General features: G+C 34.6%; 1 protein-coding gene across 1 annotated transcript in view; it reads left to right on the top strand.

Annotated features, from left to right (window-relative positions):
* Positions 1–26,807, top strand: part of GRIK2 (glutamate ionotropic receptor kainate type subunit 2) — a 429,675-nt gene that overhangs the window by 196,460 nt on the left and 206,408 nt on the right. Inside the window, exons 7-8 of the mRNA XM_050895229.1 lie at positions 25,171–25,314; positions 26,606–26,713. Coding sequence (XP_050751186.1) covers positions 25,171–25,314; positions 26,606–26,713 — 252 coding nt within the window. The remainder of the gene's footprint in view (positions 1–25,170; positions 25,315–26,605; positions 26,714–26,807) is intronic.

Genomic DNA, 26,807 nt, shown 5'->3' with positions numbered 1-26,807 from the left:
TCCCCAAGTTGAGTCTGTTTTGCCTGTGACCATAATTGGTGAGTGATCCCTCCCTGTCCTTGTCTTGACTCACGAGCCTTTCATTATATTTTCTCCTCCCCATCCCACTGCGGGGGGGAGGAGTGAGCGAGCGGCCATGTGGTGCTTTGTTGCCGGCTGGGCTTAAACCATGACACTGTATCTCAACTGTTCTTAGGTAGCACTTGGAAACCGACCTTTGGTTTTATGTTTTTAGGAGGCTAGAGTCTAATAACTTAATTTTTTCATCCACACCTAGACATCTAGTAATTTTTTACCTACTCTGTTATACTCCACCAGGCCTCCCATCTGCCAGTCAAAGGAGCACATGAGTTTGCTCTATATCCTGGGTAAATGGAGGCAAAATTGTCAAAAGGAATGAGTTGTCTGTCTCTTTACAAATGAGTGGCTGAAGCCTTCTGAGGAGGAGAGGTTTCCAGGCTTTAGATGCCTGTGTTATGGAGGTTCCACACTTCCTCAGATATTTAAGTCTTAAAAAAGAGTAGGATTTCTTTTTGTCCTGAGCAGTTGCTACTGGCTAGCTGAATTAGAATGCTGGCTAAGATGAATCGTGTTCTGAAGTGTCTCTGTTTCTGTGCATTGCATGCAGAGTTGCATAAGGCATGTGGATTCCATTTGGAGGTCCGGGTTCCTAAAGGTTCAGTGTAATGATACTGTGTATTAGAATAAATATCTGTTCCCATGGTTTCTAAAATTTTAGATATTCAACAAGTTGCTTGGCCCACCTTGAGAGAAGTATTTAAGAGGATCCAATGAATTAGTCAAGTGGCATGTCTAGATAATTGAATCTATTCAGTTCAAGAAGTGTAAAATCTCAGTTTCAACTTTGCCTAGGAACTGATGAAAATAAAAATGGAGGAAAGCAGTTACATTAAAGAAGTCTTACCTAATAACTTGAAGATGATAGCCTGTGTATAAGCTTGGAAGAATTCTTACTTATTTCATCATGATGCTTTCACTTATTTTGTCAGTACCGTTAATGAATTATACTTTAAAAAATCAGTGAGATTTCACAGAGAAGAGCAGCTGAGGTGGCTTCTGTTACAGAAGAACTTATAATATAGTAAAATCACTGTGAATTTTCAGTATACATTCCGAATATACAGCAAACACAGAAGAAATAATAAGGTATTCACTCTTGAATCCTCACGGTGAATTGCAAAGTTGAGCATCACTGAATGAAAAATAAAATCTGAAGGTAATTAAATCTTGTTTTGCTTTATTTATGATTTGGCCAGGTGAGAGAATTGTTCTGTCTGAGAAAGTAGTTATGATTTCTGCACTGAATTTGAATAGATAAAGTTCAATTCCTTTTTTCTCTTGTTCCTATGAGGGAATGGAAACATTTTGATATATGAAATATTCAGATATGTTAAGTGTGTAAGGAAAGAAACAGTAATACATCTAAAAAGTATTTAGGATCTTTGTTCAAGTTTTAGCGGAAAAAGCTTGCAAAGAGATTTTACAAAGTGAATGCAAGTAGAGAAGTTACAACATCTACTAAACCCTCTAAAATAACGTCTTTGTTGTCTTATCTCTTCAACTTGCTTTGATATCAGCTTGCAACTCTCTGAACACCAAGCCTGTGTGACTAGATATTTTCAGGGTCTAAGAGGCAGTTTCCTTGGAGATTAGTCCTCAGGTGGGTAGTTAGTGACCTTGATTTGTGATGTCTAATGGAATTGGAATGCACTTTAAAAATGGTTCTCTTTTTTGACAACCCTTTATTAGCAGCTAGCAATTAAATGTATTAAGAGCCCTTGTTGTTCACACTCTTTCAGCCACAGAACACTAAGGGATGTATATGTTATAATTACAATTGTCCATTCTCCTCATTGTCCTGCTGAGGAATGCAACTGTAATTCTGGCAGCCAGACTACATAGTTGGCTTGCTGTCCTTGGACTGCAGATGTCTAATTGCAGGCAACCATTTCATTTCAAATGGCTCATTAAAGCAGAAGCCATTTAGCATTGCTAACATGGATCTGCATCCATGATTATGCATTTAATTAGAAAAGTGCAAGCTTTTTTCCTTTGTAATCTGGATTTACAAAATTTCTTCTGTGTAATCTGTTTTGGAAGAACTTGAATGGCTTAATTTATTATCTTTTTTGCAGTGCTTAATATCTGTGTTTTTCATCTGTGAACTCGGTAAGCCAGATATAACCACATTGTATGCATTCGTGTTTCACAAGTGTTGCATGTTTGTGTAGTTTATCCAGTTTGAATTTTCCTTAATCTAGAAATCATTTATTCTGCCACTTTATTTGTACCTGTAGCTAAAACAAGTTTAGGTATATAAGCATCTCTGTTGACCTCACCCTGAGAAGCTACTAGTTAAAGTAGTAAGATTAGCTTAACCCTTCTGATCCTTTCTCATTTCTTTTAGCATTATAGGTAAGAAAGGTTTCCAGTATAAGCAGGAAAGATAGTCTCCTTGAGTCCTTTCTTCTTTTCTTGAGCTCTGTAGCTTATTTTATTGTCCATTTGTGTGTGTGCATTGATATCACACTTTTTGCTTAGCATAGCTAGGACCCATTTAAATTGCATTATTGATAGAGTTCCTTCATTCTCTATGTGTTATGTTTATGACTCTTTACTTTTCTAATCCTCAGTGGTTAACTGTTTTTGTAGTGTTTCAGTTAGTAAATGTAATCTGGGGGGTTTGTTGAGGTTTTTCCCTCCCTTCTTTTTCATTTGCAAAGTATGAACTGCCAAATTTTTATATTTGGACAAACAAGCACATTTGCACTGCAAGCAGAGATAATGGACTCTCATTCTCCACCCTCCCTCCTCCCCCTTGAGAAAAGTTTTTTCTCTTGCACTTTACCTTTGTACATCTTACTCAGTTGTTCCAAAGATCTCTAGCACCTGTGAATCTGTACAGTATCCCCTTCCTGAGACAGTTACCTGTCACATTTAAGTTTCTATGTGATCCTAGTGGCAAGTCCCTTCTAAATAAGAGCTAGGGAGGTGTGCTTAAGCAAACGTGAAAGAATGTCAAAGGAAACAAGCCTCTATACAGGTGCTCATTTCCAAATATTGCTAAAATTTCTCAATAGAATAATGTGCAGTGCTTTGAATTACAGGACAGGACTGAGACAATCTGAACAGCTGGCTCCAAAATAGGGGAGGTCAGGACAGTAGAATACATTTAGGAAATGTGAAAAAGCTTCTTGCTATTATACTTTGGGTGGGTGCGAGGAATATGAATGAGTTTACCGCTGATGAGGCAGTCAATGTACATGCTAAGGCTGTGAAATACTACCTTCTGTCTAACTCCTATTAAAAATGAAAATGATTATAAGCAAAAGTAGGATCTCAATGGACTTTGCGTCTTCATTTTTAGAAATCTAATTAGCTTCTACTTTTCTTAAGGTATGTCTTGCATCTTCTTTTTGTTTTGCATAGTCTTGAAGTAAATAGGAAAGCACAAATTTTTTGAGGCAACAAATATTTAGCTTCTACTGCTTGAATTACAGTTAACAAGCACAAGTGTGTTTTCTGTTCTGCCTGGTCTATTACAATGAACAGAAGATGTTTTATTTATTATCCAAGTATGTTAGATAAATGTTAAATGGGACATCTTCTGTTCCCTTTCCCACCTCTCACAGTAAAGAGTGGATGGGATTAAGAAAACTAGTACTGTGTTCAGCTGCTGCTTGTTCACAGTAGTATCTTTGGGGTATTGCTTGTTCTGTTGTTTTTTGTTTGTACATCTGAAATTGCCCTCTAAAAGAACCAACATGTATTTTCAATTCTTTTAGAAATGGAAGACCTGCTGCAGTTTACCTAGAGAGCAATTTGCTTAACAGAGGCAGAAATCCATATTTGTGGATCACCACAGCTGTAAACCATACTGTCTAACTATTAAAATGAGTACTGTATTATCCAATGAAACAGTTTGCTTCCTTGGAGTTAACTTGTGTGGATTAGAGCTTATTATAATTATATAATGAAATTCGGTTTGTATCACAGAAATTACAGAGTATGGTTTCCTTTCAGATCTTAGGTTTTAAAGTTTGAAGTGTGAAGTTTTTCAAGAGAGTCTTACTCTCAAAGTAGGGTATGCAATGTAAGCTGAATGTCTAGGCTCCCTCTAAACTCAGGGTAATCAGATGAATCATCATTTTTAATTCGTGGCTCTCCTGGTAGTTTTCAGATGGCTGAAGTTAGGTAAATAAATTCTATCTCAAATGTTTTTTAAGACTCCTTTTTTTTTTGGTGAGGAATTAGGTTTTTTTAGTTCTGTAAAGCTACAGTTCACCAGGATCAAATGGTTTAAAAGGCAGTACAGTTGGAAAATATTCATACACAATGCCACATGTGTATTATGTACATCCAAATAATAGCTCTGAAATCTTCAGAAATGTGTATCTTAAGAGTTGTTCAGTCTTTAAGAGGTTTTTCCATACGTTTACTGCTCTCCAGGGATAATTTGGTGGTTCAGTTTTCTTTTTCTCTCTTCTTTATAAGAATGTGAAACAGCTTGAAAAAAGCAGTCTCTCAGCAGATCTCTTGTGCTAGTCATATGCAAGAAAAATAGACTGGAGTCTCAGCATATACTCCCTCCTTTAGCAGCAGTGATTAGATAGTCTCTCAGTTAGTTTGCCTCTTGAAAGATACTTTCACTTCATATTTTTTGCCTAACGTTAATCCTTTAGAGAAAAAAGAGCAGTGGACAACTGTCAGTTTTAGTGAGTTGGATTTGTTTGAGCAAGATAACAGTTCCCAGAGGAATGTGAGCGTGTGGTAGAGTACTTTACAATCTTGCTTTGTGTCTCAGAGAGCTTTCTTGACTTGGCCTTGCTGCTGCTGTTTATTTCCCTGAGGAATGTTTGAGAGAGGAACTGTATTTGTCTCTGAAGCACAGAACTGCTTCCTGGGTTTATTTTTCCCACCTTTTATTTTTCAAGCAAAAGTCTACTTTCTAAATCCTTTCTGTTGTGTTAATACTATACACTGCTTAGTGGATTGTGGCAGAGTTGGTGACTTTCTCAGAATTTTAATATATAGCTAGTTAGGCAGGTAGAGTTTATCCAAGGAGAATCTAATGATGATATTTTGCCAGTATTCCAATCTGATAATTTTGTTTGGATTTTAACAAACTGAAATAATGTTAAATGCTTATTTTGTTTACTTTGTAAAGAAAAAAAAAATAACTGCACTTGCGTCTGAAATTTAAACTAAATGTATTTAAGTTGCATTTGGTTAGATAAAGTAATGACTGGATTCACTCTAGAGACAATTTTTACCATTTCCAGGGGAAGATAGTGGAGAAAAGCATTTTGTGACGAAGCACATGGAAATACTGCCCAAGGTCTAAGCTAAGAATGTTGATGGAAAACGTATGAAACTGGCTGCTCTATCTAGGGCAGTCACTCTTTTCAAGATTTCCCTGCAACTAGAAACAGGCTAATGAAAGATATTCTGTATCCCTTTAATGCTTCTCTAATTTTTCCTCAGCAATACTGTATCTTTTCTCACATTGGTTGGTCCAGCAAACACTATTGCTTGTACAATGGCATTAAAATGAAACGTGTGGTTTTGCCTTGCTTCTGGTGCACTGGCATCTTGTGGATTTACATTCTTGTTATAAAACTAAGTAACTTCATGATTATTCCATGTCATGTTAAATGAGAATGATCATATATAGCTGCTTTGTTATTAGTTACAAATAAAATGTCATCTCTGGCAGTGGAGCTATGACTGAAGAGGTTTTTAAACCACTCTAGAATGTATGTAGATTTTAATCAGTCTTTATTAGTGTACTTGCCAATTTATTTACTACAGATGGGTTTTTTTTTCCTCTTCTTTTCCTGAAAAGGTGGAAGTGGCACAAATCAGATTACAAGGTTATACATATAATTAAAATTAATCCATCTGATCTTTCAAGCACCAGTTATACAATTTTGCAGGTACTCATATTTTTTCTTGAGTGTTTTAAATGGAAACTTCCTCTTTCTTAAAGGACCACTTTCCTTATGCATCAGTATCCCTAATACAGGTAGCTCTATACACAGAACAAGTAGCAATTCCTTTTTTTCCTTTGGTTCAAGGAAAAATCTTTTACGTCATTGTCATCTTTTTTTTAGATAGAAATACAAATGTTCTTCTAAGAGAAAACCTGGATTTGTGTCTATTTGAGTTCCATTTCCTGATTCCTAGGCTCTTTCTGGGGACCCTGAGAGCAGTCAACTCGCCAATTTACAATGTAGGGATGAACAGAGTTAACAATTTTCTCCCAGAATGGGAAGCAAGGTTTCTCATGTATAAGATGCATCATTCTCTTAGGGTATTTAGACTCAACCTTTTATCTTGTACTTCTTTTAAGAGCTTGTCTTTTACAAATTTTTAAATCTCTTTACTGAAAGATTTGCATTGTATTTTGTTTCTAGTATTTAACATAGAGGAAATGTGACACAGTGCTTTAGGGCCTAATGCATTTTCATTTTGGGTGTTAATGATGTCCATCAATCCAAGATTTGTATTCATTTTAAAAATGTAATATAACTTCATGATTTCCACTACTGTTTTCTGGTTTTCTGACATCCATTTTCTGCCTTTGTCTTTCTCTGGTGGCTTATAGCAGGCTTGTGGCCATGATATCCTACTGCCTATTGATTTAAGGACTCTTTAATTGAAAACTATTCAGCAAACACGGTTTTCAATTCACTGTTTTGCCCAACTATGTTTAGGTGCCAGGGGCTCATTTGCAGCAGTTGATGGTTAAAGATTTAAAAGTAAAGCTGCATGTCATCTAGGTATACTTCAGTAATATGCAGGGTTTTCACCAGGGACTTGTCATACATCTTACGTAGCCCGCAGGCTAAAAGTGTGTGTCTGAGCATTTGTGTCTGCATGTGTAACCACAGGAAAGGAAAAGGCAAAGAATCAATGATCTTAAAATTAATTAGAATCAGGAAGACTTTCCCTCTGCTGACAGGATATTTAGGATGAAAATAATTAAATGAGCTATTGTGGCAAATGCAATATCGATTGCTCACCAAGGGCAGCTCCTTGAAGACTTAGATGAAGATTGATAACTGTTTTTTAACAGTTAGAGCCAAAGGCAACCATTCCCATCTCCAGTTTGTGTGCATGTGTGCAGTCTGACAAATAGCTTTCAACCCAACCCTCTATTGACCACTATAAAAATCTATTATCTACCATAAATAGATGGCATACACATGCTGCTTCTCCCTTCTTCTTCATATCTGTATAGTTGAAAATGCTTCATTTATGATTTTTCAGTTCCTCATACTTTAAAAGTAGTAGCTGCTGTCCTTTCAGGGCAGAAAGATTTTTTTGTTTGCTTCAGGTCAGAGGTGGATTTTTTTCTTTCTTTGAGTAAACAGGGTCAGGAATTGCATCCTGGAATTAGAGATGGAGTGAAGATAAGGTTAATATTTTCAGAATAATAATGAAATACAATAAACTTGAAGATGGCACCAGATTTTCTCAAGTGATCACTGGAATTTAGCTACAATATGGCTAAAATAGCAAGTGAAGAGGCCCAGTGGGGGCAGCCCCATAAAGCAAAGCTGTTGGTGCCAAAAACCTGACTATTCTTATTTCACACTATTCTATTTTCAGCTATTTTGCTTCACACTATCTTTAGTCCATTCCTTTGGACAAAGCCAATTAGCGGATGGAGCACAGAAAGGACAGCCCTAGATCACATCTTTCAGTGAACTTTGTCTTAAAAGAGCCTGGTTCATGCACTATGAGACTGCTCCATGACGTGAATCAGAACACCGATATGTGGGAACAATCAGGAGAGTCACTTCAAAAGCTTGCTGCAGATCGAAAATAAAATCTGTGGTAGACCTTTCAGAGTAATGGAGCCTTACAAAATTATGGTGAGAACAAATCTTAATGAAAGGAAAATGAGTGGACAAGTGTTGTTTTTGCTTCGGTGACAGACTAACCCAAAAACAGACATAGAAAATGCTATAGACAGAAAGGAAAGTAAATAATACAAGCTTAATACGTGTTTAAAATATCAAAACAAGCCTGTTGAAAACATTTGCCTTTGAATCACATTAATTTATCTAAATGTCTACGGAAGCAGACTCATACATCAACTTATTTATGGAAACACACTTGCAAGGGGAAAACAGTTCCACATCATCTAGAAATTAAACAGTTCTTTGCAAAACATAATAAAAAGTGACGAGAATTGAGAAGTGCTTAACAAGTGCTTCCTACCTATGCTTTGGCAGTCTTGTCCTGCTAATGACTCTGGCATCAAACTTAACTGTTCCTGTGTTAGTGTTTGTGGTGAGCTAGAGCTCTGTGAGGTAAGATTCCTCAGTTACTACACTGTATGGGTAGACCGGTTTTTCTCAGATCTTTCAAGATAAAGGGCTCACACAGAAATAATTCTCTGCAGAAATAATTCTCTTCCATCTCTTTCTTTCTGACGAATCTGCAAATAGTTGTACCGTTTTGGAACTTAAAGGCTTCTTGTGATTGTTATAACTGGTAATTTTTTGTTCCATTTTTAATTAAATATTAGATAAGAATTTGTAAAGAAATCAACTGCTAAGAAATTTGAGAGATTGAAATACCTGCCTTTTGAGCTTTAGATTGCTCAGACCCTCCCTGTTTAGTTAAAATTTGAGTTGGAATAGTTAATCATGTTAAAATGAAGAAACTACTGTCTTGTAGACCTTATTTGTATGCTGCTTGCTGCCTCGAACTATTTATGATCATTCAGGAAAGGTTTTCCTAAACAACCATGAAATTTCCTGCACACTGTGATATCTGGAAGTTTCTTCATCAAGGGCAGAAGTTAACACAATGGATTAACTACTTCAGGAGAAACAATTTTCCTTCTATGAATGTGTATCATTCCAATTCCATGAAAGTTTGTCTAGGAAATAATGGATGAAGAAAATAAGATGATAAATTGTTAACCTGATTGAATTTACTTCTGTTTAGGATTCTTTGCAAAACAATCAGTTTCATTAAGACCGTAACATTAGGCATCTAGGTTAAATATGTTCTTTTGTGATTTTAATTTTGTGGCACTATATTTTGAGTTTGTTCAAGTTCTGGGGAGTATACAAATATTATAATTTTTACTGTAATTTTTCCATACCTGATCAATAGTCACTTCCACTTAGTTTTAGAGATAGGACTCGTGTATTGCTTTATATTAATAGGATAGACTTCCAAATATAGTATTCTTTCAATTTTTTAGAGTTTTGTCACACTGTAGCCACACAGCTGAATATTTTCTGAGCAGATATATCTCTTGGGATAATTATTTTGAGAAAATTTCAGCTAAATCAGATTAGCCAGTTCTGGGTAGAGAAGTGGGACAGAAACGTTACGTTTCCAGCATTAAAATTTTTTGTTTTTGCAAACTTTCCCTAGAAAAGTGCAAGTATTCCCTATGTTAAAGTAGATGCATGGAATTTTGTAGAATGTAACAATCAATTTTATGTTGCCTCCACAAGTTAGAAGCTTTTTACTGCATCTGATACCAATACACTTTTGTAATCCTCATGGAGCAGGATCTTGATCTGTCCTAGCTGTACTGGACTTCATATGTGTATCTAAGGGATCCTGTAGAAAATACACTCAGTGGTTATATAAATTAAAACTTGCAAGTGCACAAGAGAGGTAAAGTTTACATCCTTACAACCATTATTTTCTATGTGGTAAACACTGATTTTGTAAAGATTTTTCTTAATTTCTTTTTAATATATACCTACATGTATTACAAAAACATGTAGAGCGTGTTTTATTTGTTAGGTAGGTATTTTCCCACAGAAAACTCTGCATGCTCTACTATGTATAACAGACAGAACAAATTATTTCCCTATAACTATCCAAAGCACCAGTTACACTTAATGCCTCATGAAAATAATTTCTTTAAAATATCAACATACAGTATAGAGCCATTTATTATGAAAGTATCTTCATAAACTCTTACCAAAATCCATCTTTTGATAATAATTAGATTTAGTTTTCCATTTTTAAGTTGTCTCTTGATAAAACCCCTCTTATCACACTATTTGGCAGTCTTTGGAAGAGGAAGCCAAGAGGTGATAAAAACTAAGGGAGTGTGCCTTATTGCCTTGTAAAGAAACCTGACATTGCTTTGAATTCTGCTATACTTACATTCTGTTTTTTCAGTACAATCTGATTAATATGGTGCTTCTTTGGGCTAATTTAGACAAGTGAGGGCATATAAGTCTGGCTTAATACAAGTGAGGATGCTCTAAAGGATAATGCATTGTGTACTGCTGAGATAGCTAAACTGAGAAACAACTTTGAGATCAGAATGCACGGAAATGAGTTGAGTGATAGCGGCAAACTGAAAACTTGTACACTTTATTAACACTAATTTTTGATCATATGTTCTTTGAAGATGTAAGAAGGAATAGAATTCTGTGAAATTTTCTTACAGGTGCAGATGAATACTTGTACTTTTATGTTCTTTATAGAAAAGGGATTACGTGAATGATCTTCTTGCTGCTCTCTCTTAGAACTCTCAGAAACTGTACAGAAGTGTCAAAGAAAGTCTAAAGACCTGGAATAATTGATGAGGCTTATCACATTTGTACCTATTTATTTTTCCTTCTAGTCTGTCTGTCAAAGGCCATTTGGCTAGTGGAGCTGTTTGTGAGTATGAATGAGAAGACTAGAAATCCTTGTGGTACTGAGGTTAAAGCAGAATGTACTTGTGTACGTGCTCTATTTTCTTCCTCTCCTCCCTTATTTCTTCCCTGTGCAGTCTGCAATTTCAGATATGGAGAACCTTCTGAAATATAAGGGATTAACATCTCTAAAATAAGATGAATGGTATGAAAATTATGTTTTTAAATCTTGCTAAAGCATAGTTAAGAGGTATTTGTACACTTCAGGAACAATATATTGTCATCAGATTAGTCAGAGATATGCAAAAAATTTGTTAAAACTTCTGCCTCAGCTTGGACACATTTTTATTTTTAAATGTAGATTTAGATATAGTGCAGAAATTCGACTGTTATCCTGACGGATGGAGTCCTGATGGAGTATTGAAAAAGCTGGAAGTATATTCAGTTTTCAATTCCTATTTCTGGTTTAGTAATTGTGATAATTATATACTGTCAGTTGGCTTTATGATATAAATATCCTTTTGAAAGTCAACTATGTTTAGAGAGAAAGAGAGTTCCAAAATTTCCAGAAAGGATCACTGGGTGAATTTGGATTTTGTATATTGCTACAAATTTTATTGGACATACCAAGATTCATATATACATCAAAAAAAATCTGATCACTATGAAGATTGTGCTTGGTTCTTATATTCACCAAAACAGCAGCTATGTCTAACATGATAGCAAAATCATTTTGAGTTGTTCTTATTAGTAAGCCTGTATGTCTTCTAGCACTGAATTACTACAAGTGATTTCTAAGTTTTGAAAATTTCATGTACATAAAAACCAACCATATAATTTTTCTTTATCCTTACTTTTTTTATCTGTCTATCCTTATTTTCTTTATACTTTGAACTTCTGTGTGCTTTGCCATTTAAAGATTTCAAAGTACCTAAAACTTCAATTAAACTTTCAGTGTCAAGGTACCTCCCAACATTAACCATTGAAGTTCCCATTAAAAGTTATTCAGCTTTTTCTGAAACATCACAATTTGAAGCAGTACTTAAATTAGGTAAATTTTTGTGGGCTAATATATTAGAATAATAGACTGTCTAAGATGGCTGTTTTTATGAGGGTATTTTTAGAAGATAACCTGGAAAACTAGTGTCAAAAATCAGAACACAGCTTTTCAAACAATGAATAAATTGACTTAGTGTAAGCAAATTTTAATCAAAACAAAATGTGTCTAATGCAAATATGTCTGAATGTGTTTAATTCTGTGTCTACTCTGATGACGAAGCTGGAGTCAACAATTTATGAGAATTCGATTATTAGAACTAGTGTCATAACATGATAAAAAGTTTATTCTGAAAGCAAACCCTAGTTAATGGAGAACTTCATTGAAACAAAAAGCAACTATACAGTGAAATGCAGTTGATGGAGACACAGTTGCAAAGAAAAGAAAATGTAATGTTACAAGGTCACTATGCTTTTCTGTAATCTGCATATAACATACAAGTTGATTAAAGATTATACAAAAACGACAAAAAAAAATGAAGAATCTAAAAATGGATATGCTTCCAAAACTAATAAAAAACCCAAACCATAAAATATCTACTTTCTAAATCTAAATGAAAGGTTGATTTTCTAAATCACAGGCCAGTGGTTTCTTTTAATACCTTTTCCTTTGGGTATTACTGATTTCAAGGAGATGTTAATCCAAAAGCAAAAAATTTCATTATTTATAACAGAGCCATAGGAGGTAATATAATAAAGGAATTATAGAAGATTGACATAAAGCAGAATTCTGTTTTGAAACAAATATATACTCTTGTATGGGTTAGTTATGTTTTACACTGCTTAACAATTTGTTTTCTCCTGTAAATGTGAACTTTGCAAGGCTGCACATGTAATCATGTTTTTTTGACGAGGATATTAAAATCTGTGTCATTAGTTCTTTCTAAGGGGAGAGAAATGTAGATGGAGCTTGGTGAAAGCAGGAGAAGGCAATTTATTATGAAGACTCAGAACTGTTTTTTCTCTGCATTTCAAAGTCATCAATATACATTTATTTTTGTCATTTTATTTAAAAATGTGAAGGTGTGAAATCTCTGAAATCCTCAAATATTGTGAATTTTTTACAGGAGACAAAAATAGAATATGTAGAGATTCATTCTTTAGAATGCTTTTTTTCCCCCTCAATTTTTGATCAGATTTGCATTTAATCTCTGGATTGTTCTAACTTTATGTCTCGTTTGCGTTGTCAGGTGTACTTTCTTGCTGCACTTGGGTACGAAAGGTGTTCAGTGTGTATGCTGAGTAGGGTTTTTCTGTAATTACTTATGAATTGCTCATGCAGAGGGACTTTTCATGTGGTGTGATAAGTCTTGAATATTGAGCTAATATAATAGTAGCAGGCAGCTCTTTATTATGGATGTAGTCGGTGGAGTTGCAGTGATCACAATCATATTGATTTTTAAGCAGGAGAACAGATGAAAGGAAATAGACTACCAAAGACCAAATAATGACCCATTGTTCCTGGTAATTAGGTTTTTGCTATCTGTCCTTAAGGTATATAAAAGAGCATGATGGGTTTTTTTAATTGCAAAAAATATTATAGCACATACCATAATTTCTAAAGTTCAGAAGAAAGGTTGAGAAAGTACTTCAGAATAACTTTCACCTGGAAATTTTACATTTATTTTTAAGGATATATGGAAACCTAACATCATAACATCTTGTTCCTTGTTGTATATTATAAACACAGTTCTGCAAGTGCTTGTGCAGTCAGACAGCATTTGATATTGCAAGCAGTACACTGAAAGTCATTTGCTTCTTGGATTAGTAGAGTTTATGACATGACGGGACATTTACAGGGTCTTATGGAATCACACTTTATGTGGTCTTGTTAGCCAGAAAATAGAAAATGGGAGAAAATAAATTTCTAAAAAATATCATTATAGAACTATTTTTTGGGCCTTCATTTTTTTCATGCAGTTAACAGTGTTTATTCCAGATAAATGTAGATGACCATATAGGCTGAATGATTTATATTGGGAACTTTTTCCTCTTTCTATGATTGGAAAGAAGTAAACCACCCTGAACACTTGTACAGGGTAGTGACAGATAACCTGTCCAATAAATGGTTAATTTAAAAATAAGTGAGAATGAGAAGTTGATCAGAAAGTTCAGGAAATCAATTACAGCTACTTGCTAACTACATCTCCTAAGTTAATTGCTGGCAAAATTTCAAGTTGTCTGAAAATTTCCCCTCCAGTAAGTTAAAATCAAGCTGCAATAAGTGGCTACGTGCCTAACTCATTTTCAGATACTTTGAGGTTCTTAGCACCATAAATATTCTATCAAATTACCTGATTATCTGAGATTGTTTTGTGAGATGAAAAAAGTTCTACCACTTCAAACTTTATACTGGGAAATATGTTTTTATTCTGTCAATAAAAAAATGCATATTCTTTCCTACGTAATGACAATGTAATGGCAAGAAATGTGGCAACAGCATCACTATCCTTTGGAGTGCTTTTCCTATTCGACATTTTCTCAAAATTTGTAATTGTTTCACGTTCCACTTTGCCATTTCTCTGAGAAATGGAGATCAAACTATGAGACATTGAGGCAAAAGAGGAAAATCTTTCTTTTCTCTTTCTGTGTAAGACAAAATTACATTTTTTCCAAAAAAATTACCTGGCCAGTTCTAGTTTTTATAGATTAAAAAAAAAAAATTATTAGTGTTAAGGCTTTTTTCAATAATATAAGAAATAAATAATTTGTTTTGTTTGGATGTTAAAACAAGTATTTTGATGATGGGGAAAATAATTTGCATCTGTTTTGTCTCTACTTATAATCACATACACATCTCTGTAAACAAACACCCTGATTAAAATTCACTAGGCAACTAAATGTTAAAAAATAATCTAAGTAGCTATGCCTTAATGTGATGATTATTCAGCTGAAATACTACCATATTTTGAAAAAAAGAGTTCTTTGATTTTTAAAAAAGTTAGATGAACTTTTTTTATAGCTTGCTGATGCTCATATCTTTTTCCCAGTTGGAATGCATTTTTGGAGGTGAGAAAAAAAATCTCTACTGTTTGCTTAATTGTACCCCAGGGTGGAGTTGGGAATGTGTCAAGAAGTAAGAAAACACCAGCTTTAATAAGCATACAATTCAATTTAACAGTTCATAAAACAGTAAAATTTAATCCCAGGCTGAGAGATTTATTAAATCTCACTCAACAAAATGGTTTTGTGGGATGTGTTAGCAAGTGAGAATTAAGTGAAATGATTTCAGGGGCAATAGATTTTATTACCCGAGGAGGGGAGGAACTAGTTTTGCAAGCCGTTTCTTCTTAATTTCATTCACTTGTTATAATTGCCTTGAGTAGGAGAGCTTTCTGTGAGTAGTAGCGTGTTGGGTCTCTGGAATTTGTGTGCATGCTACTACATTTGTCAGGCATCATCTAACTGAAATATCTTCTGTTGGTGGTCTTGTGCAGCAGTTCTTTTAATGACTGTTAAATATTTTAAAATCTAATACAACTTAAGCCTCTATCTGTCTGTAAGATAAAATGACTCCTACTAATTTTTTTCATTTTGTCATTTTTGCATCCATGCTTGTTTTTCTGTGCTCTTTAGCTTTCCTGTCTTCCCTGGTTTCTGTTCCCCTCAATGGTTGTTCTCAGTCTTTGTTTTCGTAGGCTACAGAAATGATGTTCTTTCAGTCTCTTTTCTAATACTTCTGCCAGTTAGAGGATTCCTAATTCTGCTTTATTCTTCCAGACAGTTGTTACATCCCTGTGAAATAGTATGCTGACTTGTATCATTTGCTTATGTCCTACTTATATAAATGTCAACATATCATTCAACTGTCCAAAAAAAATTTTTTTAAAGTTAATTTTTTCCAATACTTTTATTCCTGTAGCCTCGTATGACAAACTCCTTGAAGACACTGCTCAGAGTCCAAGTGTGCCCAGAGCTATCTTACTTAATGTTACACTAATATCCTTGTTACTATGAATTGCTGAAAGGACTTTTCTTACATTATTGCTGCCCAGACTATATTCAAACTGTAATACAATTTTCTATGGCGTGCATATCCCATAGAGATATGGGATACCCAAGAGAATGTTTTAGTGAGCTTGGATAGATTTGTTATATTTTGGACTGATAAATGTTTTTTTGTTCCCTTGTTGCCTTGAAATCATTCTTAACCTGAGGTAGGTTAAAATAATTTAAAAGCATTTATTTGCTTTTATGCTTTCCAATACAGTTGGAAATATTTAAGAAAAGATAAGACGTACCTGCTCTACTTATGTAAGGTTAACTTGGAAAGGTTTTTCTCTCTGTCTGTCTGCCCAGCTATTTTGCCCTATTGGTTTGCTGTAGACTTTCTTTAACACAGAGCTGGAATTTCTATACACCTTATGTTTTGGGTCACATTCATTAGAGAGAACTGTTTCTTGATATGTAATGGCATAGGGCAATTTAGCTTTTACAGCTAATCTCTTGTCTAATTCTTCCTGAATGTCCTGAAGGACCTTTTCTCCTGAATCTAGTTTACAATATGAAGTGTAAACCTCATTATTGAAAGCTGTGTTTCATCAAGCTGTATATTCATAACTGTGTAGAATAAAAAAAAGTGGGGGGGTATGTCTATGATACTTATTATCCACTTTTGAGTGAGGACAGGTATGATGACAATCACTTTGTGGTTGTAAAATGATTATGGCATGACGTGATTTACCCTTCTATCTTTTTTTCAAGTACACTATAAGATGTTGTATGATATTACTGCAATGCAGAACTGTATTTAAAAAAAATTAGTTTCATCTCATAGTGTGTAAAGGAACAGTAAAGAGTAAACTTAAATCTATATTTACTTTGATATTCAAATTTTTCTGCAATATATGTACACAGAGAAAGATACTATATTCTTGTGCCTCTTACAGATCTGTGTGGTCCCAAATAGTTCATATTATTGAACATACTTGTGATATTAATATTTCCTTTGGACTGTTCTTTAGGCTTCATTTGTCTTGATATATATTTTGTTGTGTGATTAAACATAAACCCTTTCATTCTTGTATCTGTTCAACGTAAACTTCTGACCATTTCATCCTTGTGGTAAATTCAACCTATTCTATCTTTTATTATGCATATGACTGGAACCTTATAGAGGTTCCTAAACATGATCATTCTTCACTTTATTATTATAATAACTTATTATAGAAAATTATCTCTCATATATATGTATATACAAAATATAGAAAATAATGTAAAATTTTAGGAACTATATTTCAAACACTGACTGGAAGCAATGGAATATATGTCTGTCCCATTAAGCATGAACTGTAATTACCACAAATAAAATAACAGTTTTATTTATGTTTATATAACAGAGATCCATGGAGTTTTGTAATTCTCCTAGTACCCTTTCTGAAAAATCATTTCTGAAAATGGGAAAATATTCCAGATTATAGTGATTAAAATAACACCGTACAGGGCATGAATAGTTAGATGCTTTCTCTTCATCTTCTTATCCAGCCATTCTTTGTTTAACATTAGACTTGAAAAAGTTAAAGAAAAATTACTTTCTTCAATATTAATCTCTTGTTCTGGACCTTCTTGGAAAATCACTTTGTAGGGCAGATTTAATCTACCTGTAGTTTGGAGGTAGATCAAGGATATGTGGTGAATCAAGCTTCAAGTAGGGTAATGTTAACATTATTGGCACCACACTATATGAGAATTTGGGGAAAAAGTTCTTATGTTACCAGTTATTCTGTTTTGTGGGCTAAAATCACATTGTCCTAACATAATTCAAGATCTGGCCCTTAAAATTTTCTGACGAGGCAATAGTAGAATCTATAATAAAGAAACACAGATTTTTATAAGTAAATCTTAGCTTATTTTTATATGTACACTATCATAGTTTCTGTAGTTCATATCCAGTAATTTTTAAGGCCATCTTTGTCATTTTCTGTCAAACAGGACAGCTTTTAAGGAAAGTAATAGACAGTGTTAGTAATGAGAGCTCTTCTGCACTGTGGGTAGTCACCCCTTCCTGACTTCTGAGTGTTGTCAGACTTTTCTCACATCTTTGTTCTTACTTATTTTTCCTGAGTTGTTTAAAAGAACGGAAGCGGAGTCAGCTTCTATGATAAAATCAGTCTTCAAAGGAAAATAATAATAATGAAAAAAACCTGCACCAGAGACCTATTTCTGTCCACTGTGCTCACAACGGAAATAATCTAGAAAATAAGACTAATATGGGAAAAAATGAAAGGCACGTGGTGGGGAGTTTGGTAGAACAAAAAAGGAAGTGTTTTGTTTGTTTATGAAATATGCCATTTATTCAAGGTTTTGTAATTAATAATTATGTATGGTGTGTTAAATTATTAGTAAGGATAACTGAGAGAAAAACAAGTAATTATCAAAGGAGAAGTACTGCTTAGCAGGCTAAGGAGATTGATTATGGGACATTTTTGAGTGCTTTGAAATGAATAAGTATGCCATTGTAAATCCCTATTGTGCAGTGCATCCTAAATAATGTTATTTCTCCATAAAAACATTATGCTGGGGAGGGAGGAGATTTCACTAGGCTGTCCTGTTCATTGTACCTCCATTATCCACTACTTGCTCAGGATGTTAGATCAAAGAAACAGAGTTGCTGTTCTTACCCTCCTAATTGTACTATGTCATCTCTGTCCCTCATAAAGCTGACTAGAAATAGTCTGGATATATTGGGAGTTGGAGAAAAAAAAAACCCAAACCAACAACCTGACTTTGCATCCAGTGTTATATCCAAGGCATTACTGTTGTGTAAGAAACAGAACAAAATTTATAAGGGCCAATGGAAAATTCAGTCCAATTCAGTCCTTCTGGAACATGCCTGCCTCGTGTACTTACGCTCCTTTTGCCAAATGGGAACGTAACATTATATTCTAAACTCTTGCAAGGACAGGCACCATAAATACAAGCTCAGCGAGAGACTCTTGTTGCAGTATGAAATGAGCATATTAACACTTTGTTAAACCAGTGACCACAGTAAGTCTGAAGTAGGTTTATTTCAGAAGATACTATGGTCTGAGATGGTTGTGTAGCTAATGGAAATTCAGTCGGTAACAAATGATATTATATGATGAAATAAGTTTCAGAATGGATTAAAGACTCCATATGAATTGCTTTTAACGTGTTCACACATTTTCAAGGACTTTGTTAAAAGAAAAAAGTAGAAAGTGTTCTTTCAATTTTAAGCATTTATCTGGATACTTTTGTCATGGTCACCTAGGAAACAAATGCAGATATACATTTGCAAGCATTTGCATTCAGTTTAATTACATTTTTGATGCAGCTAATGAAGTCACACTTGAAAAGAATTTAAGCCTTGTTTTAATTAATGCACAAAATTTTTCAGAATACATTAGTGACCATCAGACACTAGGCAAAACCCTCTGAATAGTTTGGCCTTTTAGATGTAGTTGGACTTATTTCACAAGGGCAAAATTTGACTGACTAGAGATAGGAAGACAGAGAGAATCTTGAAGAGAATAATGAGCTGCATATGAAAAATATAAGCTATCCTGCTTAATGTAGCAGTACTTATTCAGATAATATGCAGGTAAAGATAAGAACTAAAAAGTAGAAAAGTATATGCATACTTTACTAATCAGTGCAAAAAGCTTGGCTCATGCGATGCAGTATTTCAAGTGAACTGTACAGTGTCCTCCCTTGGAATTTTTAGTGAGTCAATTCAGTTTAACACAGAACTGACTAGAGAATCAGAATACTATGTTTCAAGATTTTTTTTTTTTAATGTCAGTTTTGTTTTGCATGGAACATTTCGCAAAGAACTGTTTAAAAACAAAAAAGAATTTTAGCAAAATATTTGTCTTTGCATAAAAATCTAGATATATTTAATTTATGATGTATTTGTAACCTGATACTAATGACAGTAGTGACTGGTAAATGCAGATTCAGATCTCCACCTTGTGATAGGACAGGGCCTGTCAACTGAGTTGTAGAATATGACACCATTGCGTTTTCTTTCTCATTTGCTTTCTCTTTGGTGAAGAAATATATTTTGACAACAAATTTTCTGAATCAAATATTTAAAATTTTTATTGTGGAAAATCCAGTCTTGTTAGACTGTCTAGAGAGTTTCAAGTTGCGTTATAGAAGAGTTGTATCTGAATTTAATTCTGAGACAAATTTGGAAGTTTTATTCCTTCTTTGACACATATAAAAGCTTTCTTTTTTTTTGTCCCCTTCCTTTTCCTTCTTTCTTTCAGAGTTAAAGGGACATTAATTTTCTTTTACTGGACTTGACTTAAATGAATAAAGTCAAGTTCAAACACAAAATACAGATCACTGTAAACAAGTATGTATCATGCTTGCAAGGAGGTCGTCTTTAATAATATCTTACACTTACCATAAAAGTATTTTGCAAATGGTTAAGCAGTCTAATCCTCATAAAGATAATCCTTATATTGTCAGGGAGATTATTTAGCTAAGTAAACCTTTTTTTTTTTTTTTTTTTTTTTTTTTTAAAAAACTCTTGAGTGGTCCTCTTCTTTGACTCCTCTTCTGTGGAAAAAGTTCCCTACAGTCACTGAAAAAAAATGACAAAGAGGGCAATTATGAGATCTTGTGTGTCACAAACTTGTAAACACAAGAATCTTCTGATCTAGGGAAAATAAACTACTAATATTGCAAATAACTCATTCTTGTCTGGGATCCACACTTGATCAAATACTAAAGAACAAAAAGCAAATTTATTAAGCTTCTCTTTTCCATTGACTTATTTCATATGTCACTCAATGTAGAAAATGTCTGGGTGTTTTCAAGTACTTCACAGAGCACTTTTTAAGTAGAAGACCATATTTCTTCGTAGACTTTTATTAGTAATAAATTTAATTAAAGGGAAAAACAATCCCATTAGTTTAATTTAACATTTAATTGAAAACCTGAGGGTTTTTTCCTGCTTTCAAGCTGTTTTTAATCATCTGTGTTTGAATAATTGAAAGTTCTTCCAGATCATGCCTACGTAACAGTTTCATTAAAAAAAAAAAAATTATAGATTGTAGAGGACTACAATTTGTTATAGTAAAAGCTGAAATATGATGTTTTCTCTTTGAGAAGTGTACTGTTTCTGATATAGCTCATGAAGAAACAGAATTAGCCTAGCAATCCTTCATCTTAAATTAATGTTAAGCTTGATGGCATGATAAAAATAATGTTTTTTAAAAATAAAGCACATATTTTTGCAATTTAGAGATAATTCTGGAGCATTGAGATATGAACCAGAGAGGAGTGATTTATTGGTACATGAAATCCTCATATAGTTTGATAGAGGTAAATGGAAATGTCATACGAAAACATTGCTGTGCAAATAAGGTGCACACACAAGTCATGATTTGATGTCATTAGATGTGGAATCTGCAATTTTTTTCAACCCTTGATAGTTAATTAGGCATAGGTATTCCAAAAGCAGTTAGCACATTTGTTGGGTCAGATATCAAATGGCATCAATGAACTCTTATGTACTGTAAGTCTGAAGGTGGTTATGAAGAGCATGATTCCTCTGTTCTGTTAGGTTTGCTTGGATTTTATCTATATGTCAGCGTGAGCCCTTTCTCTCACTTTTTTTGGAAGGTCTTAAGATACAGATCTAGATCTCAGGTTGCAGCTGTAGTGCATAAACAGCCCATTTGCTTTCAGGATTTTCAGCTGATTCTTGTCTAGCCAACCACCCATGCTGAAGGTCACTAAAAATCATACCTTTTGTATGTCATAAGGAGGGCAGAAAAACTTGGCAGAGAAGTAGTTTGTCAGTTCCATTATGTGGGCAAGATTTCTTCTTGGCTGAGACCCAGGCTATAGTGGGTTTCTTCTGCATCAGCTTTGCCCATATAGTTTAGAAACTAGTAAAAAACACTACCCTGCCAACCTCCTGCCCCAGCTCCAAGCCCCCCAAACTCAAACCGTCCCTACAATATTGATTAACCAGGACAAGCAAGCATGTGACAAAAATCACAGCATATATCTACTAGAGCTTATCGTGTGCCTTTGACATCTTTGGGTGCGGTTGGGGACGGAGAAGAAAAAGACCACCTTTTACTCTGAGGGGGGCCAGGGAGAAATAATAGACTCTTTCTCTAATAATAGACTCTTTCTCTAATAATAGACTCTTTCTCTAGTAATAGAGAGGATTCTTTTTCTACCTTCTTTATACTGAGTCTGGCTCCACCAGAGCCCTTTCACAGTGCGATTAGAGTACTTGCATGCAATTTGTTAGACAATATTTAGCAAGACTCAAAACTGATTATACAGAAACACATGTAAAAAATAGAGGCAAACACAACACCCACAGTAAGACAGGAGGTAGAGGAATGACAGAACAGTATTGAGACTAAATGTGTGGTATCCAACTGAGTTTGGGATAAAAATCAAACACAGATTGGTACTTTCTCTCTATTCAAGATATATAGTGACTGAAATCACGTCTCTGATTAACCTGTTACCTGTGAGTGCTAAAAGCTTTCTTGTTACTTGACAGAGTCAACCGGAAAACAGACTTGTGGTCACAGACATCTGTCACCTGACATCTTAATCACCTAACTGAATCTTGTTCTATTTCAATTTGATGAAAAATTTCTGTAGCTTCTGTAGCTGTAGTAATTTTTTTCTTTTGTAGTTGTAGAAATACAAATGACAGTATCATGAACAGTATTTTAGATGAGTTTATCTGTATCTAAGCAAGTCATCATGAATACTAACTAGAATTGTGAAACCAAAAAAACCCCACAACCCATGGTTCAGAAACTGTACCAAGATATATTTGTGAAATACAACATAATTCTTAAAAGGTTTATATCAGTTAACCAAAACAGTACTAATCTCATTTTTCAGTAAGATTATTTTCTTGTATTATGTGTGCTTCAGTGAATGGAATCATTGTAGTAGTTTTCTATCTGAAATTCAAGAACCATTGCTTCTCGTGAAGTTTCTACCTCTTCTTCCTTCCAGACTGCTAATCTCCATTTAGATAAAATAAAGAATCCTAAAAATTTAATTAAGGACATTTCCTCCCTGGTACCCAAACAGTCTCTTGCTGAAACCTGCAGTACTTCCTGTACCACAAAGCATAGTTCCAAAAGTATGATTTAAGGAAGAGAAAGCGGTATGGACAAAGGGCAGCGAGACATAAAGCTTCACAAGTTTAATGAACGAGAGTGGAGAGCTAGGCCAACAGCTATCAATTCCTACTGTCTCTCAGAGGAAAGGTAAATTGACCAACCAAGAGGAGAGCCCAACCTGCAAATTCAAGTATATACTTTATATCTTTTCCTGAGTTCTGTGCTGTTTATTTCTCTTGCAGTAAAATCAATGATTGCACCCAGTGAGATGAGTGCAATATTGAATCACTAAACCAATGTATTTTTGAGTATATGGTTCTATTGGTCTTTATTCAGTACAAACATTTAAGCCTATGTTTAACTTTAACCTTCCTATACAAGGTGGATTGTGGAATCTCATTCTATGTAAATAAGTTATTTATCCTGTAGCATCTAAAAATCAAATAGGGGACTCAAATTCTAGCCAGTGATTAGTTTATGTTGTGTGCATTTAAAAGAAGTACATTCTGATTCAGATTTGTTTCCAGTGAAGCAATATTCATCAGTCAAATATGAAGAATATTATCAGAATTTGAATTACTTCTAAAACTGCAATGGCTTTTTTTAATGCTTCCACTGAGTTGACTGTCTTGTCATCCTACAGATTTCCAGCTCAGTGGCTTACAGAATTTGACAGAAAGCCATGTTGCTCTGCATCTGGCATAATGTCCATTTGATTCCTGCTGATGAGTCTTAGCAGTTCCGTGTCCAAACTTATATCTAATTAATCAGTTAATGCTGTTTTTGAACTTCTGGTTGCTTCTTCATGGGCTGCTTTTGCTAAAGTCTCACAGCAATTTCAATTTTCCTTCATTGGTGCAAGGACTACAGTTTTAGAAGTCAAGCTGATTAAAAAAAAGAAGTTTGCATTTCTGAGCCAGATTAATGTGTTGTACTTATTGTGTAGTTTATTTAAAAAACTGTTGTCTAGACTCTAACTACTGCCAAGTACTGCTTCTAGAATATTAAACTTTGTATGATGCTTACTCAGCATGTCATTCCAACTTTTTGGTGTTTTGCTGCCTCCTTGTCAAATATCAGCTTGCCTTAAAAGCACTTTAATGCCTTGAAGATAATGAACAATTTGGCAGCAAAAATATTTTTTGACTGATTTGGAGCCCCTGCATAAACTACTTGGTGTCTGAGATCATTGAAACCTATTATACTGGCTACTTTAAAATTAGGATTTATCTCTGTTTGAATTTTGAAATTTCTCCTTGGGAGAGCCATTTAAATGTAAATGCATATTTTCCTCTTTAACAGTAGCTTATGGGCTATAATGGTAGAACATTTTTGCATTTTTATGTTTAGTTTTATTGTAAAGAGCCTTGGGATGCATTTGCATGAAAGGCACTATATAAGCTCATTTTGTATTGCATTGTATTGTATTGTGACAAGTGCAATAATCTCCAGGTTTCCTATCCATTAAAGAACTAATTTCACAGCTCACTAATTATGTGAATGAGAAGGGGAAATAGGTCCTTTTTCTCTAAGGTATGCTGAGCAGATGGCATAGCATTCATTTCCACCAGCTGAATCTAGGGTCCTCTCTTGCTTTTGGTTCCAAGACTTGCCTCCGTTTATCAAATAGAACAGGAGAGAGATGTCAGTTTCTTGTACAGCATGACAGTGTGTATGGAGAGGCTGTCTCTGTCCTTTGCTAATACAACATTAGTTAGCACACACCATGTCTAAACAGCCTACTTATTGAGGATGGGACATGAAAACCATTAAAATGAATGTGCGTTTCAATGCAATTCTAATTTGCCTCTGATTTATAGAAGACACTGGTTAGATCTGTCCTAGGGATTTAAAATGATACCTATAAAAAAGTTATTAATGAATCATTTGAGTACCTTTGGGACTGTATCTAGTCTGTAATTTCAAAACAGAAAAACATAATTTCCTTAGCCTGTGCACTTTCCTTCATGGCTAAGGTTTTGCTGCCTTGCTAATCTTTTCTTTTTTTTTTCGCCTCACTCATGGAAATAACTGACTTGAATCAAACATGCATACAGTGATTTATATAATCCCCTAATGCACTGCTTTTTTAAAGTAACCTGAGTCATCAGACATACCAGTGTTCTCCTGTGATCCTGAAAAGTTGGTATTTGGGCCCTTATTTCAGCATTAAAAAGAGAAAAGCTGAGACTGAAGGTTCTGACACATCTTATGTAGAACTTGGCAACAAGGCTGCATTTTACAGGCTGCTACACAAGCAATCAGATAATTTTCTCCTTTTAACATAATGAGCAGTGTTAATTTTTTGTTTCCTTCTCTCACTGCTGGGCTGTCACATGTTTTTGTTTTTTGTGTTCATGGTTCTGATTTCATTCTAATTTCAGACGGACGCAGCACTAATGTATGATGCAGTTCATGTGGTGTCAGTGGCTGTCCAGCAGTTCCCACAGATGACTGTCAGTTCACTACAGTGTAATCGCCACAAACCATGGCGCTTTGGGACCCGCTTTATGAGTCTCATTAAGGAGGTAAGTCACTAATAGTGTCCTGCTTCATTGCTTTCCTTTCTCCCAACTCCCATTTTCTTTTGTTTCCACTCTACTTGAATTCTGCCTTTTTTTTTTTTTTCGGTAGATGGGAATCTCTCAGCTTGTAATGTGTAACAAGTTTAGCAGGCAAGGGCAGCATTTTTATCAGAAAGCAGGTTTTCCTGAGGTATTAGTTGGAACAAAGAAACAAAAAGGGTGAAATAACTGCATTCTAAATAAAACTTTTGTTTGTAGATAATTGGGGGGTGGGATGGGGTGTGTTTGTGTGTGGAACATTTGTGGCATAAAACCCCAACCCCCTGAAACGCCAGACTATAGACTGGCTATGAAAAATTCAGCAACTAAATACTGGCATAAGTTCAAAGGAGCTAAAATGAAGTTTACTCCCTAGTTTTAATTTTCTTTTTTTTTTTTTTTTTTGATGTGGTGAATTAAGATATGTGGCCTTGGTCTCCTAGTATGCTCTTTAGATGCTAATAGATAATGATTTAAAGTAAAACTAGGATATTTAAGGTGCTAAAGGTGAACACTGTAGAGTATTCAAGTCTCTTGTACCGTAAGTAACTCCTAATACTGTATTTCTTATTCTAGATATGCAAAATACTATGATAAAGAGAACTATTTGCAATGGAATATAATCCTTTTTTTAATATTGGTTCCTTTTAGGATGATGATTTTGTTTTCCACATTCCCTCCTCTACTTTAGCATAGTTTAAGAACTAGGTAGACTTTAAGTTATAAAAAAATGAGGATATTGCACTTCATTAAAAGTAAGGAATCAGCTCTGGAAGACTGGCTCAGTGACCTCAATTTTTGTTGTCTCAGTGTCGTTTCAGGGGACTCAGCATCTTGCAAATGTAAGCCTTTATTTGAATGAAATTTCCTGACAGAAAAATGAAATCCAGCTTTAATGAAAGATATTAAGGCTTGGGGGGCGGGAGGGGGGCATGTAGGGAAGCAGAAGGGGAAATGCATGCATGAATGATGGAGGAATGAAAACAAAACGGCCTTTTATCTCATTTAGTAAGAAGAGTCTATTGCCTGACATGGAAAGTTGTTTAAAAAATTGTCTGTGAAGACTGAAGAAAGGTTGATTTAACTAGTAAAAAGTGAATACAAAACATTTTTTAGAAAAATCAGCCACAAGGTAAATTATTTAGATAGACTGAATAATTAATATTCCCGTTTTGGCAGAAGTAAAATTTGTTCTCTTTCGGCAAAAAAAGGAAGAGGTATTTATTTATAGAAATTGTTTTTTCTTTCTCCATAGGCCCACTGGGAAGGCCTCACAGGCAGGATAACTTTCAACAAAACCAATGGCTTAAGGACAGATTTTGATTTAGATGTTATCAGCCTCAAGGAAGAAGGTCTTGAAAAGGTGCGTAAGATGTTTACCCCCAAAGTGATGGGAAACAAAACAAAAACCCACCCCCTAAAACCAATAGCATTTTCAATAACATTTCATGTGTTAC

This window comes from Gymnogyps californianus, chromosome 3, assembly GCF_018139145.2.
Source record: "Gymnogyps californianus isolate 813 chromosome 3, ASM1813914v2, whole genome shotgun sequence".
Taxonomy (NCBI): domain Eukaryota; kingdom Metazoa; phylum Chordata; class Aves; order Accipitriformes; family Cathartidae; genus Gymnogyps; species Gymnogyps californianus.
Note: the sequence above shows the minus strand (reverse complement) of the source record. Positions and strands in the feature narration are given on the sequence as shown.